The sequence below is a fragment of the Eupeodes corollae genome, chromosome 1 (genome assembly GCF_945859685.1).
Source record: "Eupeodes corollae chromosome 1, idEupCoro1.1, whole genome shotgun sequence".
NCBI classification, from domain to species: Eukaryota; Metazoa; Arthropoda; class Insecta; order Diptera; family Syrphidae; genus Eupeodes; species Eupeodes corollae.
Genome location: NC_079147.1, coordinates 108997424 through 109018145, shown reverse-complemented (window position 1 = coordinate 109018145; position 20722 = coordinate 108997424). Strand labels below are relative to the sequence as shown.

Genomic DNA, 20722 nt, shown 5'->3' with positions numbered 1-20722 from the left:
CCTGGCCTGGCCCTCTGGATGTATAACCCAGGGCTAACTTGAAAGACCGCCAGCTCAGTTTAGTTCAGCTCAGCTCAAGCCATGGAATCATGGCACTGGCACATCATTGAGCCGCACAGAGCGTTGCATTAGTAACATCAGCAACATCAGTATAAGCATGAAAAAACCAACAACATCAGCAGAAGCAGTAGCAGCAGCAGAAGAAGCAGCAAACAGCTGCCGAACAATGGCGATACGCGTCAACCGTGGCATCAGAAACTAACAAAAACAAAAAAGAAACAAAATCGAAACCGAAATATGCCATGTAACCTTAAATCAATTCAATTGCCACCCAGTATTTGTGTCCGCAAAGCCTTGAGATAGTTCAGGGGGAGAACAATATAAAGAAGCACAAAAGAAGAAGAAAGACTTCCGTTCCAACGCGATCAACGGATGGATGGTCCTCGTTGCGCTGCGCGGTGCTGATGCACTGTGCTGGCTCGAATGGTAATTAGGAGGGTATATTCAAGTTAAATGTGTCTCCTGTGCTGTCCAACCGCGAACCATGCAAAAGTTTTTGCGCTGTCCAACTTTCAGCTCAGAAGTATTACAAAGGTGTACCTATACCTATACATACCTACCTACTGACCGCTTCAAGGAGTAATGGAACTTTCTTCCTTCTTCAGGCGACAAAACAAAAAATAAAACAAACAAAACAAAAGAATAAAGATGGCTGCACATCATTCAAATTGCTGCTGCCGTTGCTACATACAAACCTATAGAAAGGTAGTCTTCTTGAATGGTCTTCAAATATCACAAAAGACTAAAAAAAAGAAGACGAAGACGTAGACGGAGACCAAGTCGCGATGAGACGGTGAAAAACCCTCGTTAATTAATTTAAATATTTATGTTCACCGTTTAACACTCAATCTGAAGGTTTTAGATAGGAAATTTATGGAAATCACCAACCAGCAGAAGCAGCAGCAGCCGCAGAAGCACCAGAGAGGAGGGGCTGCGGCCGGGCCCCGCACATACGAGTATATGCATTTACAAGTAAGAGAATAGAGATGCAGATGATGGGCATCACCATCACCATCAGCATCAGCAGAGATACGATATAGGCGCACTATAATCTTTCGTGTCAATTTGGGGTCTTTTTCTTTTGGGATATTGGATGATGATGATATGGAGGTGATGGCGCCACGCATCCCACAAAACAACAATCAAAAAAGCTATTACATATGTGATACTTTCGAATTTGGGAAATCAGAGTTATTCTTCATTTGGAAGGTAGGTCGTAGGTCCATTCGGATTCGAATTCGTTGGCTCTCTCTTGGAATTTTTCTTGGAATCAAAAAAATATATAGACGACGACGGACAACGACAACGAAAATGACCACAATGTCGAGACAGACGACACTATTATGACATTTGAGATGTCCAATTCAATGAATGTCTCTTGAAAACCACCCTGGAGATAGAAAAATTTACATAAAACTCACGCGTGCAGGCAATCGATTTTCTTCATAACAAGAAATTCCCAAAAAAAACCTTTTTTCTCAGATTCTTTTTTCTGTTTCTTCTTATTTTTTGTTTTATGGATTCTTCTTTATTTTCTAATGATTTGTTTTGTGTAATTAAGAAGGCTCCTCTTTGGATGAAGGTTTTGGTTCTCATCTTTCTCATCAAAATTTATATAAAAAATTGGATGAAAAATAGAGGTCTGATATTATATTTTTTAATTGACGAATATGTATGTAGGGACAACTTTACACGCCCTTTTGGCTATAATTTTGGCAAGGAATTTGGTAAGAAAATGTGCACAAGATGGTATCCTGAGAGAGATGATCGAAAAACTGAAGATCTCAACTCATCATAACAACGACGACGCGATGTTAAAGGGTTAAAATAAGGTTATTCACCTTTTGTTAAATAAAATTTCATTTTCTTGTTTAAAAACCGTATAAACATTTTAACCTAAGGGTAGAAACTTATATCGTTGGTTCCTTCTTTTTTTTTTACATTTCCTATATATTATGTTTATAAAATTTGCAGTTCGTTGTAGATACTTACCAGTCTTCGCTTTGGCTTTATCAGTGGTCGATTTTGTCCATTCATTTTATAATACAATCCACATGCATTACATAGATAATGTCCGGTTCCGTCTCTTCGCCATAATGGCGTTGATGTGGCGCCACAATTTACACATTCTCGTCCTTCTGTTAAATTAAGAGAAAAAGAAAGAGAAAACAAAATATGAAAAATCAAAAAAGAATACAAAGGAAAATTTATATCTCATAGATATTTTTTAAATTTTTAAAGAATGGAAAAAGTTAAGAAATTGATTTAGACATAAGTTTAATAACTATGACTTTTGTAATTTATTGTTTTTATATAAAAATATTTATTTTTTTGTTTTCAAATTGAATCAATGGTAAAAAAGCAAACAAAAGCAATATGAGGTGAATATCAAGATTTCAAAAACTGGTGTTAACAAGGCTTAAGTCTGCTATCGCATTTGGAGTTAAAATCAGAGTTAGTTAAGGATTCTTATTTCCTTAACCTGGTAAAAAAATAACCTTATGTCAGTCAGGCCAAAGCTGAGCAAGTGCAAAGGGCAAGCGTAAAAAATAGAATTTAGTTTGGCGCAAAAGCCGAAAATGTGTTCTATCTTCAGTTATAAATGCCAGAAAGTCAGAAGTCATTTAGGGATTAAACAAAATGTTATATTTGATGTGAACAGAGAACGGATCAAACGAAGAATTTGTCTTAAGGGCCTTGCACATGAGAGCGAACAACGAATGGACGAACAAACGTGATTTTTCAAATTTCAAACAAGACAAGTTTGTAAAAACTTGGAAGTAACGAATTGCAGTGTGGTTGCTACGAACTGTCAAACTCTATTCGCGTTCCACATACCATCCACACTGCAACGAATAAATTGTTTGCGCTCAAATTAACCTCAAAATCATACAACTCTGCGGATAGAAATAAAGCTCATGTGAAAGAAAAGTCAAAATATGCGATCTTCCAAAGTTCGCAGTTCGTAACTCATGTACAAGATGTTTTACTAACCGCTGTTTCTTTAGGCTAAAAAAGCAGTTGAGTAGTTTCGAGCGACCAAAGTGTCGCTATATAAGAGCCTCATCATCCCCGTCCTGCTTTACGGTTAAAAAGCATAGACTATGACAAAAGCGGATGGAAGCACCTAGGGCTGAACGGGCTGCACAGCGACATAGACTTAACCAGAAGGGTAAAAGTCCAACAACTGCGGTGGCTTGGTCATGTAGAGCACATGGAAGCAAATACTTCGACCCGGAAAGTCTTCGAATCCACACCCACAAGACAGTAGAGGAAGACCCGTGGATCATGTGGTGCCCACATGTGGAAAGTGATCCCACCCAACTTAGTGCGCACAACTGGAGACATATACCTAGGGAGAAGTTTAGTTGGCCCTAGTTCACACAGGACTGTAGCATCACCTTAAGTAAGTTACTAAAATGTTAACGTTGGAAAGATGTTACAATTTTTTAAATTATCGACGTCATATTTTTGTCTTGATAATTTACTAAAATGAGCTTAAAATTTTACTTAAAGTTCTGAAATGTGTTCAAAGTAGTTAGTAGCAGCAGGAGAAGACCCAGCAAAGTCCATTATTGAGGTACTAAAGATGACATCTTGTGCCGATTAAAAAACATTAAATTTCTTGAACTTATTATTATTTGAACCTTTTGCCCTATTTTCCCAGATACTATAGGGATTCTAATATCTAATAGGAAATAGCTGATCTCACAATTCTTCTGTGAAACTTCGAACTATTGTTTATTTTCTATGAAGAATAAGAGTTTCTAGGTTCTCTATTGAAAGTAAAGTCTGGGAACCTTGGTGGCTAGGAGATGTCCCCAAAGGGACTGATAAGTTTTCTAGAACTTCAAGAACTGATAAGTTTCAAGAACTTCGAAAACTTCCCGAAGCAAAATCATCTAATCTCTAGCCGTGTGTCAAACCATCTTGTTGGTTGAAAGCGATGAATAAACTTACAGGTTCGTCAAAAAGAAATCATTCGTCAGTAATTGTCACTATTGACATTTGTCGCCTTGATTCTTGGAGTTCTTGGAACCCAATAATGGCAGCTTTGTTTATTAACGTGCCCTGAAAATGAGCCTCGTTTAAAATTTCATGAAAAACCGCTCTTGGAAGTCGCAGTGAGGCTTCTTTTTTTGTATCGAAAGTCATGGATTTTTACGTAAACTCTCTTCAACCACTTCAATATTTTAGGGAGTCCTTGAAGATCGACTGGGGCCCGGAATATTAATAGCCTAAGTGTCTTTGACCATCACTTATTCGTCAAATACCGAAGTATGATCAAAACTGTAGACGCGCAGTTACGTACGAATCCTAACGAATCCTTACTCTTGAAAAATGGCTCAATTCCGAACGCATGATGCTCGCTTGGGCACTGACTGAGAAATCTGCACGATCACTGATTCCAATGACAAGACCCCCCCCGCACCGTTTAGTAGTTTTTGAAATAATCGTATTTCATAATACGTAATACAAAAATCTTCCCCAAGACACCCTGGGACTTTTCTAAAACGAAAAATAAAAATGGAAAAAGTCTAATCACAACTTTTGAACCAATTTGGTTCAGTGTGAGCAATTTGGCCGTGTAAGGGCAGCTTTAGGTGCGTATAATTACTTCTAGTGAAAAGTTCATACCAACGAAATTTCTAATTTTCTTTTTGTTTTTTTATTTAAACATTGCTACAAGTAAAAATTATTAATAAAGTGCACTACATCACTGACCACCTGATTTATTAGATTGAGGATTCCCAAATAATTATGCAACAAATACCTTACACTACTAATTCTCTAGACTTTGTAACTTCTTTACGGTGCTTTTGCTATTTCTCGCTCGTTTACATATATTAAAAGAGAAGCACATTGCGATTTTTTATTGTTGTTGCCATTATAAACAAATAACCAACTTTAAGGTCTTAAGGTAGAAGCGCATGGTGGAATTTGTAGTCGTAGTTAGTTTATGTTGTTGTAGGTGGTTTTAAGTCATTTCCTTTTATTTTAATTTTGTTTTTATTTTTTTTTTAAGTTATTAAAATGAGAGAATGTATCCATCATTTCCGCTTCCATGGTTTTTTCTCCTTTTCTTCGTAATATAATAAAGGTCTTAGTCACCCGCGCACTAAAACCACCAAGAACTCTAAGAGAGTGCGTTGAACAACAGCTACATATATGTACATATTTATGGTAGATAGTTTTCTGTAGCTGCTGATGTTACTACGGCTGCGGCTGCGACTTGTGGCTAAGACTGGTTAACAATTTTCAGCCCCCAAAAACAACGTGTTCCCGCAGCATGACCGCGCGCTAAAGTCGAATGCAAATTAGCATTTAGGGTCATTAGTTTTGATGATACTCGTTGTTTGTGTGTCGTTTGATACAACCAAAGAGCTTTGCTTGCTCGCAACGTTGAGTACCTTTTTACTGTCTGTAAATATGTGCATTTTATGGGAAGTTGCATAGGCATAGAAGGTATCTGGTAAACCTCTAGATATTATTAGATGTGTGAAAGGTTGTTTTCTAAAAAAAAGTCTAAAATAATTTAAATTGATAATTTAATTCATTCTATTTTATATCTATACATACTTCGTATCTAGACTTATGCATAATTAATTAAATTTTAGAATGACTTTTTGGATTAGTAACGCTTGGTGGTGAACTACAGAGTTAATTAAGCGATTCAAATGTCATTTTATTTGGCTTGAATCAGCTGTGATGCGATATTGTCTGACTAAACTCAGAAACTGGTTACACAGACTCAATCAACTCAAGTCGTTATTACCAAAACAAATATTAATTTGTCTGTCTTTTTGTCTTAAGACTAGACTTATATTGTATTGGGCACTTTGTTCTAGACTCAAGTTGTGGTTGTTAAACAAAAGAGACAAAATAACTATAAGGTTGTCACACCAAATCAAAAACCCGAAATGCAATTTTTCGACTTAAGGCGTCCCTTCCTTAAGAATCCCGCAATATTTTCCTACTTTAAATGAAATAAAGTTGAAGCTGAAGCTTTAAATTTTTAAATAAATGTCTTAATTAGAAAGTAGTACCCGTGGCATGGTTAGTGCGTAAGACTGTCTTGCCAAGGGTATTGGGTTCAATGCCTGCCTGTGCCACCTAAAGTTTTGTTTTTCACGGGTACTGCCTCTCACGAGGCATTGACACACCGCCAAGAGTAATTCTTGTCATAAAATGTGGTTTTTCAAATTAGTTTTTCGGATTCGGCTTAAAACAATATGTCCCCTCCATATCTGACAACATTACTCGCACACAGGAAAGAAAGTTCGACCTTCTTGTAGAGTAACTTTCAAAACGGTTGTAATCTTGAATGACTCCTACAATTGCCAGAAAAGTTTTGTTAAACATTTCACATTCATGTTGTACGGTTAAGGAACCAATCTCTTCTGTATTTGACAGGGTATACTGATATTTATTCGTAATGCCGGAGGACCATAATCTCTTTGTTGAAGAAAAAAGTCAAACATTGTGAGTTAAGAGCCATTATAACGGTATTTAAGCGCCAAATCATCAAAATGAGTAGAACAACTTTTTTAAATTAGAACGGATTGTTATAAAAACTCAAGGTTTTTTCAACATTCTCTATTTCTGTGCAGATTTTATGTGTGCTAAGGTTATTTCAAAACAGAGTGGTACACAAAACACATGTGTTGTGCATGTATGTGTGTATAAAATCCTACAGAAGTATGTTTTACTTTAAAACAAAAAATCTATTTAAGTGTACATTTTTTAAATATAATTTGTTGACCATAGAAAGTGCTTGGATCATCTTCCAATAAGGGGTAAAAACTTTTGTGCCACTCTGTCTAAAGACACACAAAACTGATGGGCACTAAATAAAAGTTGATGATTGATATTCAACTTCTCACTTAAAAACTGACATGAAAAATAAAACCAACATACATACATACAACTTAACATTCTTTTTCCGACTTTATAAGAAGAAGTAATATTTTGACATATCCTTTTTGTCAGAACCATTAATAACTCGCGATGAGTTTAACTTTCTTCTGGGGCTGATGTATAAATGGGGACATACATAAGCTTCATATGACTTGAAAATACCTAAACTAAATATAATATTTCTTCAAAAAAAAACTGTCATACAGAGCGTTTGGTTTTTTATTGATCTGTCCACAAGGACATGCATGCAACAGCGCAGCTTTATAGTAATTTTTTTTTGAAGTTTTGTTCATTATGGATGGCTTCCGTCCATGGTGTCTTCCCTGACCAAATGTCATTAAACATTTTCTGTTTTTTTTTTATTTTTTTTTTTATAAACAAACATACATACGAATGTATTGTATATGTTTGTATATTTTTGTCATTTTTGTATGACTGTCTGACTGTCGCTGGGCTATGGTGTTGTGACACAATTCAGACACGATGTCCTTTATTTAAGGCGAACCCCTACCGAGTCGAGTTTCTTCTTCCTCATTCGTATAGTCGATTGTATGAAAGTATGTTTTAGGTTTTTAGTGATTTCAATTTCGTGGAAATCCGAAATCCCAACCAACCTGAGCCTTCTATATATTTTTATTTAACCTGGTTCTGAATGTCACTTTTTGGTTCGTATAGATAGATATATAGCATGTTAAAAAATAAAGAACCCCAAGACTATGACGACAAATAAATCTTAAATACGTGCTACAACGATGATGTAGTGTAGTAGTAGATAAAATAAAAAATATAAAAATATTTACCACCAGGAATTTTAAGGATTGTCATAAACAGCTCGTAGCTTGTATAGTTTGTTTTTTTTGTATACTTTATATAGGAAGGTGTAATAAGAATAGAATAATGATGATACTTTCTTACTAATTATTCACCGACTTAATCAGTGAGTATAAAAGTTAGTTCCTCATTTGTTTTATAACAAAAAAAAAAATAATAATAACAGAAACAGAAACACAGTTACTCAGTGGAATGTCAAACGATTTCAATTACAAGTTGTTTAATCGCACATATCACATTCTTATCGTCTGATGCGATATGATGGTCAGTCGAAGTCACATTTGTGTTTGAGTTTGTGTTTGTATTTGGGGTGTGGGTTTTGTTGTTTATTTAATTTTGTTTTATAGTGTTTTGCATAATGTTTTTGTTTTGTTTTTATTGTTCATTTAACAACTAATTAGCTGATACTCCAAGTCGATTTCTCGCTAGTCGCATATTAATGTCTGTCGCCAGCATAAACGCCACCAATTAAATAATTTTATATTTTTAAACAAACAAAAAAAGGGACAAATACAAAATCAAACCAGGCTCAGACTTAAGATGCTGGGTTGTCTTGGGATCTTTTAAAATCCATAATTCTCGATATTTTATGTTTTATTGCTTTTGGTTCGGTAGCAGTTAAATAAATTAAATTTTTATTAATTTACAAGTCAAATAAAAACAAGATAAGACAACCCAAAGGTATCTTCATACATAGCAAAGGTATACATATATGTATATGGATATTAGAGGATCGGGATCATCCACAAAATGTATGCATACTCATATATATGTTAATACTGAACGGATATAAAATCACGCAATATAACAGATGCGACTTTAAGGAGAAAAGTGTTGCCAACTTGGATAATTCAATATTAAAACACTTAAATTTTTTGAGGTCAAGTTGAGGGTTGACCTTATTTTCATTTTATAAAAATGTCCTTTAAAAGCTTTCAGTGGGAACAAACATTTGCAACTTAAGAAGGTATAGCTTTTAAGATGTTGCCTGGCAAAGTTTTTGTTTAATCGTCACTTCTATCTTTTTTTAAACCCAACAAGTTAATGTTGTATAAATGAGGATGCATAAATATCAGTTGGTAACCATGGCAAGAAGCCTTTACTTCGAGGAATTCCGGTAAAATAATTATAACGAAGATGACCACTGGCTATTCAGTGAATTTTGTGTGTGTTTTTCTTTTTATTGTTGTTGTATAGCTGGATGGAGCTTCTATAAACTGCTATATTTTTCTTTCAGATACCATAAGATGCAGATGAAGCTGCTGCTGCTGGTTACCTGATGGTGCTTACTGCTTATGGTTGATATAAAATATACAAATACGACGCTGAAGAACCATGCTGCACCGTGCGAGACAACACTGTGACAACACGATACGCGGACGACATATAAATTTTAAATCTTGTTGAAATGTCTCATGGAACGCGGCAGGCATGGTGCACAGTGGTCGCAGTTGAAGTCGCAGTTGTGGTTGCGGTTAATGGCATGGCCGTGGAAAATGATTTGCCTTCTGGCCAAACAACCCAACTAGCAACAACGTCTGGATGATGATGATGATGGTTTTCCTTATAGACCCTGACCCAGACAGTTTTTAAGAAAAAATTGTCTTCTTTTTTTTAAATTATTTTAGTTGTCGTTAAACTAAAAAATACACACAATTATAAACAGGTAAAACGGTAGATTTCAAAATTTTGATTTTTCCTTTTAATTTCATTTTTATTGTTTCTTGTTTGTTTTTTGGGTTGTTTTATTTTATTTTTGTTTTTGTTTTATTATTATTTCAAGACAATGTGTGGTGGATGCTGTTGTTGGTATATGAATGTGAACCTCTCTCTCACTATAGCCTAAGAGGGAAGCCATCCAGCCCAGCCAGCCAGCTATAAGGAATTCATTTTTTGTTTTATTGTATTTAAGTTGGTTTACCTGTTGGTTACGAGGTGACCGCTAATAAATCAGTAAGTTAATGATGTTGCCTTTAAACAAAAACAAACCAACAACAAACAAAAAATGTAATAATAAGAATTGCTTTTGTTGTGTGTGACCTTTTCTACTGTGTCTCCTCAAGTCTTTTATAGCCTCCTCCTTTATTTTTTTGTATTTGTTATTTTGTGGGCAGTGTATCATAGTTGACATATTTTTTTTCTTATTTTTGGTTACAATTATTACGAAATATAACTGTAATTGGAAATAAGAGAACAGGAGTGAGTCTTTTTTCAAAGGAAAAAATCAGGGATACTTGTAGAGCGCTTCGAGGGCATTTAAAAGATTTATGTTTGTAACCAGGCGAGAGGATGACATGGTTTTTATAGACAAGGTTATACTAACAACAGTGAGTAATTATTATTACCTATAACCTTATTATATTGCCTATATAGCTACGTATAGCGAGAGAGAGGTCGAGTAAATATTTTATCATTTGATAAAGTGTAAATATACGTGTTTTTTGTTTTTTTAAACATTAAAAAGGTCTTAAGGGTTTTTAGTTTTTTGAGAAGTCGAAGAATTTGATTCTATTTCTCATTAAATATTTAAAGAAAAAAACAATAATTCAGAAAGGTGATTAAAATATGGGAGGGTTTTAATATGATGTTTTGATGATTTTAGGAAAATTAGATTATTTTATATTTGTTTCTCATTAATTTCAGAATGATGTTATATTCAAAATTCACTTTTACATTTTTGGATTTTCTTTTTAAATTCTGTTCTTCTAAAATGTATGTAACTTTGCCTATTTATAGATTTAGTTGAACAAATTCTACAGGATTTGAAATAAAATCAAGTTCGGACATCAGCTCTTTCATTTGTTATATGAATATTATGATTTTTCCTAAGGACATATCTTTTCTATTATTACATAGAGCTGAAACATATATGTAGATAAGGTTAATTTTTGTTTTTAAAACCTAGAGGACTTTCAAGTTAGTTCCTATAAGATTAAGAATGCCTTCGGCTTAATTGGTTTTCTAAGAGTTTTTTTTTTGGAAAATAATGTTTAACGTTATTAATTGCTTGATTATTTTCTTTAATATTTAATTACACATACTGCGTGCATGAAAGTATTTAATTTTGTTAATTTTTAATTTATCGTTTGTGGTTTTAAGGTATTATATAGATATTCACACATAATTATGCGAATAAAAGCAAAGAGAGATCAAGTGCATGCACACACCACAATTAATTAATATTATTATTTAAATTTGTTTTTTTTTTATCAACATCAATCATTGATATCAGAAGCCGAAATCAACACAAAAGCTTAGCATAAAATTTTGTGTGCGTGAGCAAGACAAAGACACATGATGTGAGTAAACTTGAACAGAAAACAAAACATCACAAAAATTAAAAAGAGAAATAATAAGTGAACATAAAACGAAAATCGAAGAAATTTTTGAAACAATATAAAGATCAAAAAATAAATTCAACACTTAAATAAAATTAAATCATGAATATAAATCAACATAATGTTTTATTTTGATTTTTCTCCTTTTATTTTTTGGTGTGTGTACAGAAAATAATAAACAAGAACAAAACAAAAATAGAATGCAAAGAATGTGGTAACTATCTGCACCTTGATGATGGGTTTTTTGAATTGAATGTGTATAGTTGCACCTGACTATAAGAGAGCAGACGAATAAAAAAGGCGCGGTATATAGACAAGTTATACCTCTGAGTATCATAACTTCAATAAAAATAAAATTAAAAGAACAACAACAACAATAAACGGTGTATGAGTGTGTTTATTTTTTTCAAGAGTTTAAGGCTATACGAGAGATGCGCCTAAAATACAATGAAAATAACCATAAAGGTTAACTGCATCGATTGGACACATGTTATTTCGAGCCGAGTAGTATCTTGTTGTGGGTACACGAGAGGATGACACAAAAGACATATACCAAAAACACAAAACAACCCAACAACAACAACAAAAACAGAAATAAAACACACAAAAATAAGCACAAACTGCGATAGTGCACAAGAGAAGAAGGCCTTGTAAAAATTCTGCTGGCTGATTGCAAAGACAGTTTTTAAAGACTCCACTTGTATAGGCATATAGAGAGTTTTTGGGAATCGAAAAGGAAAAAGAAGTCGTAAAGAAGGATTCTCAAGAAACAAAAAAAAGGGCACCACACAGAAGAACCTCATCGTCGTCGTCGTATCGTATCGTATCGTCGACTTCTTGGTTGTCGTTAAGACAAAAAGGCGCTGTCACCTGAAAATATATGTCCCAGCAAGCGTCAGTAAATTTTCCCATCCTGGTTGCTTACGAAGTTCCCTCTTTTTACTGATGCTGGTGCTTCTGTGTGCTGTGTGCTGTACCAGAATCATCCTATTCATTATTACGGTTATCGTTTGTTATTTTCGATTTTTGAACACGCAAAAAAAAAGAAAAAGATACACGAGGTAAAATAATATGCGGGTGGTGTGGATTTTAAGGATAAGATATGCAAAGCTTCCTATAAACTCATCTCATCACAGTTCAAAAAGAAGCTGGTGCTGAATTTTGTGTCTGTTTTTGTTGCATACTTGAGATGGGTGGGTGAATTTTTGTTGTTGTTGTTGCTCTTCAAGGAATAATGTGCAGAAACATTTATTACTTTATGCAAACAAAATTTATATAAAGGTATAAGAACTTAAGATATTTACGAGTAAGTGAAAAGAGGGCAAGTTTCATGCGTCAGAATTTGTTCTCATGCTAATTCACGTAATTTTGTGATGATGGAAAAAAGTCATTATATATGGACCCGTATGGGGAGAGGCTACATATGTAAATATGCGATTCACCTCAAATGAGGTGCGTGACTTAAAAAAAAAAAACAGGAAATCGTGCTCAAGGGTGCAAAAAAAACGTGTGAAAGCCTTGAATCAAGGTGAGTTATTAAAATCCGTGTATTTCGTATTTTTCCTAAATTCATGTTTAGTTTGTTTTTGCAAAAATTAACGTACATAGTACACATACACTGAAGGTGATTTGAGTCCTGATTTTGCCGTAATTCTTGCAATAATTAATTTAAATAATAATTTCACACAAATTAAAGGACCTTAGTCTGGAAGTTCATACCTCAGCTGTTTTGCTTTTTTTAGAAAACAAACATTTTTTCGGATTAGAATAAAAAGGAAGTGTCAAGCAGTTTTAAGAAATACACGTTGTGGATTGCAAAGTGTAATCTAAGATTCATTCTTCCTGTGAAAATACCCTCTGTCCTCTTATTATTTTTGGTTTTCTTGAAAACATAAACTTTTGTGTTAGAATATAAAAACAAATCATCATAAATAAATAAGAGAAAAAAGAAACAAATGGGAAACTATACAGATCATAAATAATTGAATTGAACAAACAAACATTTAAACAAATAATATATAAAATAAGTAAAAAAAAATAAAACATATACTTTAAGTTACTTTTTCTTCTTTTTTTTTTGATATAAAAACAATAAATATTCACCCACACCATATGTATTTAGTCTTACCGGCACTTGTGCGTGGCTTCGTCCTTTGTGGTTTCACATCTTGGCTGCTCATACCCGCTTGCCTGGCTGCTGTTTGAAACATTCCAGCCGTTGCTGCCTGATGATGAGAGTGGTGATGATGGTGATGGTGATATGCTGCAGCATAACTAGGTTCATAACCAACACTGCCTCCTACACCTACACCGCCGCCACCTACCCCATATGCAGCTTGTGTACTATCAAATAAACTGCTTGCACCACCATTTAATGCTGAATTATTATTATTGTTATTATTACTTGTTGAATGATTATTATTATTATTATTGTTGTTGTTATTATTATTATTGCTAGCCCCATGCGTATTGTGATTATTGCTGCTGGTATTGTTGTTGTTATTGCTATTACTGTTACCCGCATTCGTACCTTCGCGTTGTTTGGGCGCAGGAACTTGATTTGATACTCCACCGATGCCGCCTCCGCCACCAACTCCGACATTACCGTTTGGTATCGTTGGTTTGATATCCAATGCGCAACTTGTATCGTTAAGTGAGGTAGTTGATGCTTGTGCTTGATGCATGAATGCATTCACAGCAGCCTAAAATTTGTGTTGATTTTTGTATAATAAAAGAGAGAAAAACAACAAGAATTAATTTTTTGAAATTTTTAGGATGCAAAATTTTGCCAGAACTATGATCATTTTAGTCTATTTCTATTAATTATTTAGGTTCAAGGACGCTTTGAAATAAGTATCAATACAAATTTCGTTCGAAAAACTTTCACAACTTATTAATATTTGGTTAAATTGTAAAATCAAGTTCGTTGCTCAACTTTTTCGTTTGGCATAATGTGCATTTGAATTTCATACATTTTTTCGCATAGTTCTGGCAATATACATTGAAATTGAAATAAAGTTCTAAATTAATACAAAAAAAGAAAGAACAAAACCGTTACCTGATATTCGGATGGGCCTGTTTGTACTGAATCGGGCGTAGAGTCCTTTGGCGGTGTTGGAGGGAATGGAAATGAATGCTGGCCCGTTTGATGGCTTTGTATTTGGCCGCCAATTTTATCCTGCGGATCCTGTGGACATGCAAACGGACTACCCCACGGACTGCCAGGCGGAAATGATTTATGATCGCTGGTTAACCATGAACTTAAGGGCGGATGAAAGTGTGGTCGGCATACCTGAGGCGATGTATGTGACGATGGCATTCGTGAAGCTAAAATAAAACAAAACAAAAAAAAACAAAAATTATTAGTTTATAAATATTTTTGTTGTTTTCAAAAAACACAAAAAGAACAAAAGAAAGAAAAATAGGTATAGAATCAATATAAAATAAACCACCAGAGGGTATGTAATTTTTTGTAATAAACATTTTTGCTTTTTAATAGTTGAAATTACGCCAAAGAATAAGATCATACATCACCGCAATGGCGGCGGCGCATGGTGAGATGCAGCATCAGCAACAGCAGCGATCCTTTGAATATTGGCATCGACGATTCAAAAGTATGGTATGGGACTTCTTATCCAGGAGGCAAATACACCAGATAATAGTCCGTTTGCACAGAGCCCCAACTTGGGTCTCGCCACAGCCAGTATCCAACTCAAAGGAAAGAAAATAACGCAAAAATTCAGATGCAGATGTATGTATGGGCATTGTGCGGGCTGCCTGTTATATTTCTGCTGCTGCTGTTGCTTTTGCTACGAACCGTTTTCTTTCTATATCGTTTGTGTGTGTATATAATTTCAAACACTTTTCGTGGACTGCGCGCGCAAGGAGATATAGCCGGAAGCTTCTGTTTGGCAGGGCGATTGTCATAAATTGTTTAATTTGTATCATAAACAATCGCGTTAAGACTTATTTCCCCCCAAAAAATAAAGGAGTTGGTGAAGCTATGAGAGAAAGAGGAAGGGAGCGAGAAAGAACTTGCCGATAGCCCCAAAACCCGGTAAAGGCTTTTACGCAGCATATAATTTAACGGACACCAAGTGAGATTTATGCACGGATTTATGTAATATACCATCTAGGGATCAAGGGGATTTATTATAATATAGGAGCTTAAATCTCGAATCAGAAGCACTCAAATATGCGTGTAAAGCCTCTATGCAGGCCGTCGCTTCGATCGTCGTCGCAGAAACTAAAGTCAAAGTCATCGGCATCTATAACTTCAAATGTCGCACCAAAAGAAAATGTATATATATACCCAAAGATATAGGTAATAGGTATTGGTCTCTGGCATTTGAGATGACTGATGCCATATCCTTCACATGATCCGTGTTGTCCATCTCTATACCAGATGATCGACGCGAATGACGGTGATCTGCCACGATCGATCAGTTGGCACGATAATTCCCATTTGATTATCCTAATAACAGCTTTTTGCCAATATTATATGTACGTGGACCTGATTATAGATATTATGGCAGACTGATCGTCATCCGTCGAGAGCGAGGAGATGGATACGAATGGAAGATCGATGATCGTTGGTTGGTTGGGTTATTGTTGTAGTTGTTGTTGTTGTTTCACGATCACTGCCTGATGATGTCTGTCCGTTCGTTTACCTTTTGCCACAGATTGAATGTATAGCTTTAGCTCCTCACAGCCCGCGATCGATTGTATATAGTTCGTGTAGTAGAAGCTCTTAAAGTCCAAGGATCGTACAATCATCTTGAGATAATATTTAATTTGATAGAATATACTTTTTTCCTTGGTTTTATTTGTTGTTGTATGAGACTTATATACATATCTATTTTGGATTGTGGACTTTCAGTAGGTATATTTCACACTTTTGTCTTACTTCCTTTCGTTGAGAGTAAAGTAAACCAAAAACTGTGGGGAAACACAGTGCTTCATGTAATTTCTCGTCTGAAAATTTCAGGGAGCATTGTATACCATATTATGATGATTTTATTTTGAAGATGATCCACAGAAAGGGCTGAAGTTATTATTTTTTTTGTATACATATAGATGGCAAATTATATGGGTAAATCCGTGCAATGATGGTAGATTTAATTTCATCGAGAAATATATACTCGTACAATTGAATTCAAACACGTACGTCGAGAGGAAATTTACGCCTTATGATGAATTGTAACAAATTATCGATGAACACATAATCTTGTGATAGAGTTATAGCATCAAAAAAGTAGATGATTTGGATTGATTGCAAGCAAGAGGTGATGACTGTAATTGAAAACAATCACCTTACTGGCAAAGACCATTGTATTGTATCGGTTATGAATTCTTCAATAAGTTTAAGGCTAAAAATACTAAAACACTTACCTTGTTGTGTTTTTCGAAGGCAGATGTTAGACTAAGTTTTGCAGTTTGAAAGACTATAGAAATATTTTTGTGGCAGGGAGAGATACCAGTTACAGAATGTTCAAAAAAGAGACAAATTGCGAAAACATAGGAAAACACAACATTAAAAGAAGTTTTACAACAAACAATATTTGTTAATAGAATTGCAATGAATTTTCGAGATATTTAAAAAGTGAAATTTTATAGAACAATGAAAATTTTAGTCTATTTCTACTAACTTTTTAGATTCAAGGATGTTTTGAAACAAGTATCAATAAGAATTTCGTTCAAAAAACTTTTACAACGTAATAATATTTGGTTAAATTGTAAAATCAAGTTCGCCGCTCAACTCTTTCGTTTTGTGTAAGGTTCGTGTGAACCTTGAATATTTCATTCAATTGAAATTTTGTGAAATATCTTAATAAATAAAAAGAACAAACAAAATTTACCTTACTGGCAAAGACCATTGTATTCTATCGGTTATGAGTTCTTCAATAAGTTCAAGAGAAAATATTAATTAAACACTTACTTTGTTGTATTTTTTGAAGGCAAATAATAAACTAAGTTATGCAGTTTGAAAGAATATAGAAAGATTTCTGTGGCAGGGAGAAATACCAGTTACAGAATGTTCAAAAAAGAGACAAATTGCGAAAATGTAAAACCCAACATAAAGAAGATTTAAAACAAGAACTGTTTTCCCAATGTGTACAAAACTAATTTCCTGAGAGCTTTACACTATCGCTCGTGCAAAACTCTTACAAAACATTTAATGCTCTATTTAATCTTAAAAACAAAATAGAGCAAACCATGCAATCTATATATACATATATCAAAACTTTATAAAGTTAGTACCTTTAAGCCTTGTATGAGTACATCATATAAACGGTTCAGTGAATCATAAATGGTAAATTTATGTATAGCAAAAAAGTATATTTGCATCATATCACCAGGTAACACCTTAGTCATGCAACAAACAACCAACCGCCCATCCATTTCGTATATATACTCATTCATCATCTATCTATCTTAACCGCGTGCTATGTGCGATGACGACAACAATCAACTTTGTCTTACATGCATCTCTGACATAAGTTGATGTTGCATAAGCTTCTGTGATGGAAGTTTTATTATATGTATATACGGGGCCTGTCCCATACCATGCCTCTTATGCTATCATAGGTTTTTTTGAATTTCTTTTAGAAAAACAAAAACAACAAATAAAATAATAATAACAATAATAACAATAATATAAGGAGCGCGCACGCGTACATTTTTATATATGTACTTTGGATCCAATTTTCACTTTCAATTTCATCTCAGACAGACATCGCATATTTGGCGCCCTATATATCGTGATAACAGGTAGTTCAGTAGCGTCTATTATTAACATCATCAAAAACAACAATAACAATCTTAAGTTGCTATATATTGTAACCCACATGTGCATAAAAGTCTCGAGACTTTTGGATAAAAACTTAAGCAATATAATTAAAACAAATAAACAATTAAATTGCAATATAGTGGTTGAAGTGTACTTTAAACCGTTGCGTTTTCCGAGTTGCATAAATATACACATTTTATAAAAATATATAAAATTAAATTGGAAGTGCAACACGAAAAGACGATGACGATGATGAAGACGACGACGAAGACGTATGCCTTCTATACCTTCTTATATTCCAACAAACCAAACAACTGGGGCAGGTGCATGTCGATTATTATTAAGTCGTTTGTGTACCTATGCATACCTAACTTACTTTAAACAAGAGTGAGGATGACTCGCGCCACACATCACCAAACCGCCAAGGTCCAGTTTTTTGTTTGTGTGTTTAATTCAAGGATTAAAAACAGTCTTATTTTATAAAGCAGGTGAAATGAGAGTTTAACAAACGAATTCAAGAAGTTTTCTTCACTCACTTGAATCTCGCACCCCCAGAGCCAGAAGACAGACAGAAAAAAAAGAAGAAATTTCTTCCCTTATAGTAATTTCCCCATATTTAATATGATTGATTATCCCCTTTTGTATAAATACCCATCCTTCTATGTAGTGTTTTATCATTACCAAAAGGAAGGCAGGTGAGATTAAAGAACGACGATGAAGAAAAACCTCTAATAGACTCGTTATAATATATATATACCTACATGTAGGCAGTATTTTCGACCCTTTTATCACAATTTTCCGTCAACCCTTGAAAATACAGAATAGAATACCAGAATTTACGGTTTTTTGAACCCTTCTAAACGACCGACCTACCAATCACATTTGCTTCGAATCGTAACGTAAGATTTTTATCACATCATTATCATCATCATCATCGAAGTAAAGAGTAAATGAATGAAAATGAATTAAATAAAAAGAATCCACTCCTTTAATCCGATTGCGGAAGAAGATTGATCTTAAAAGTGAGATACTACTTTAGATTCAATTCTCTGTCGATTGGAACAATATGCTTAGTGTCTTGTCGTTAAGTCAGTTAGAAAAACACTCAACACTTTTCCAGACTGTCATATACATACAAAAAAGGGTTCAGCTTCAGCCTATTGAATTCAATTTCTATATATGTTTCCTCTCCCCTCTCCCCTGTTCAACAAAAACACACTAAGAAATTCTATAGGACATAGCTGTGACGCTCGTCGAAAATTGCAATCCTTTTTCTTTTTGTCCTGCACAATGAGACGATGTATATAGCTGTAGTGAAGTGTCAGACGAAAATGTTTCATACCAAGATATAGATGTTGTATCGTTGATAAGAAAAATAAAAATGGCGCCCGGGATTTGATCTTTGATGAGAAAAATAAAAATCGAGAGTGTTGAAAAGTAATTCATTTGACTAATTGAAAAAGGTGTCATCTTTTGACGCGTCAAAGATGGCGTATACGAATAAATTTATCATGCTTCCAGGATCTTTATTCACTTTGGTGCATTAGTTAATGGCTTGTAAGGTTTTTTTTATTTTGCATTAACTAATGAGGTTTCTTCTTATCCCTCTCCCTCTCTCTGATAAAAGTGCCTCTGCGTTTTCATCAAGATGACACAGATTTTTAAACGTCTTCATCTCGAAGGCCTCATTTAGTTTTTGTTTACACTTTTTTAAGGATGTTTTTTCTTTTAGCTTTTCATTGCATATTTATAGAAATATATGTAAGAAACAAAGAAATGGGGTTAACCAACCCCTCTGTTAAATGTGTTATAGACACTCATCAGCCTCGGTCATGTATTATTTAAACAAATAACAAAAATGGACGTTCGTTTACCTAGACGGGAGAAGAAGACAATATTGTCCCTAGACCATCATATAAAGCCCAGCCAGATGGCTTTTGCATCATACCTTTATAAGCATAAAAAAAATTATCTCTGATTTTTCATCTAAAAGAGGGTTAAAAATGGGAGGGGGCTTAATATGCGAGAACAAACAAAATATGCATGTTTAAAACATCACACCCATTAGAAGGCAGCAGCTGCCAATTTCTTTTATTTCCAATTTGACATATTCCCGAGAATCGCAGTAAGTCAGTAAGTACATGATGATGGTAGAAAAAAAAGGAATCTTTTGTAAAATAGTTAAGTTGAAAACCGTTACAAAACGCCTTACTTGTGACTTGTGATAGTTTAACCTACCAACTAATAATAATCTTTATAAACTTGTGTATATGGAAGTCAATTAATTATGTAGATCACGTTTATGTTTTTTTTTTTTTAAACTTTGATTTTCTTTTAAACAATGGTCAATAGCGGGCAAGCTATGTTTAATCGTCGTTTAATGGTCAATGTTATATGCGCATGGGCAAGTAGCTTGTCATATTATAAGAGAGGCGCTTTAGGTAGCTTTATAACCGGTATACATATAATAACAGTCGTATAATGTTTTTTGCTATAAAATTGTCTAACTATTTATCGGCAAATTCTTTGATCTTGCTTCTCTGTGTAAGTTTACGACGAACGACGTATAAATCTATTGTTTTTGAATGTACGTATAGATTGCTTATAGAAGCGAAAGGTCTGTAAGAAAAAAACGTCTTATAACGTCTATAGGTTAGTTATTTTGTGCGGGGTATAATTGTTTGCAATTAACACGACAATGTCAGAAGATGCAAATTTTGTTAGTTAGTTAGCTACTTTTTAGTTGTGTGTGTTAACTTGGTTATTAGAGGAATTTTATAATACC

The 20722-nt window shown here is 34.2% G+C and overlaps 1 protein-coding gene across 5 annotated transcripts in view; it reads right to left on the bottom strand.

The window, feature by feature from the left end:
- The window catches only part of LOC129938818 (GATA-binding factor C-like), a 111395-nt gene that overhangs the window by 46866 nt on the left and 43807 nt on the right, over positions 1-20722 (bottom strand). For 4 of the 5 annotated variants that reach the window (XM_056046601.1, XM_056046602.1, XM_056046604.1 and 1 more), the window contains exons 3-5: positions 14206-14474; positions 13276-13849; positions 2055-2198 (exon numbers count right to left, since the gene is read on the bottom strand). In XM_056046601.1, the coding sequence (XP_055902576.1) occupies positions 2055-2198; positions 13276-13849; positions 14206-14474 (987 nt within the window). Of the gene's footprint in view, positions 1-2052; positions 2199-13275; positions 13850-14205; positions 14475-20722 lie in introns of all 5 variants that reach the window. The other variant, XM_056046606.1, reaches the window with a different exon arrangement.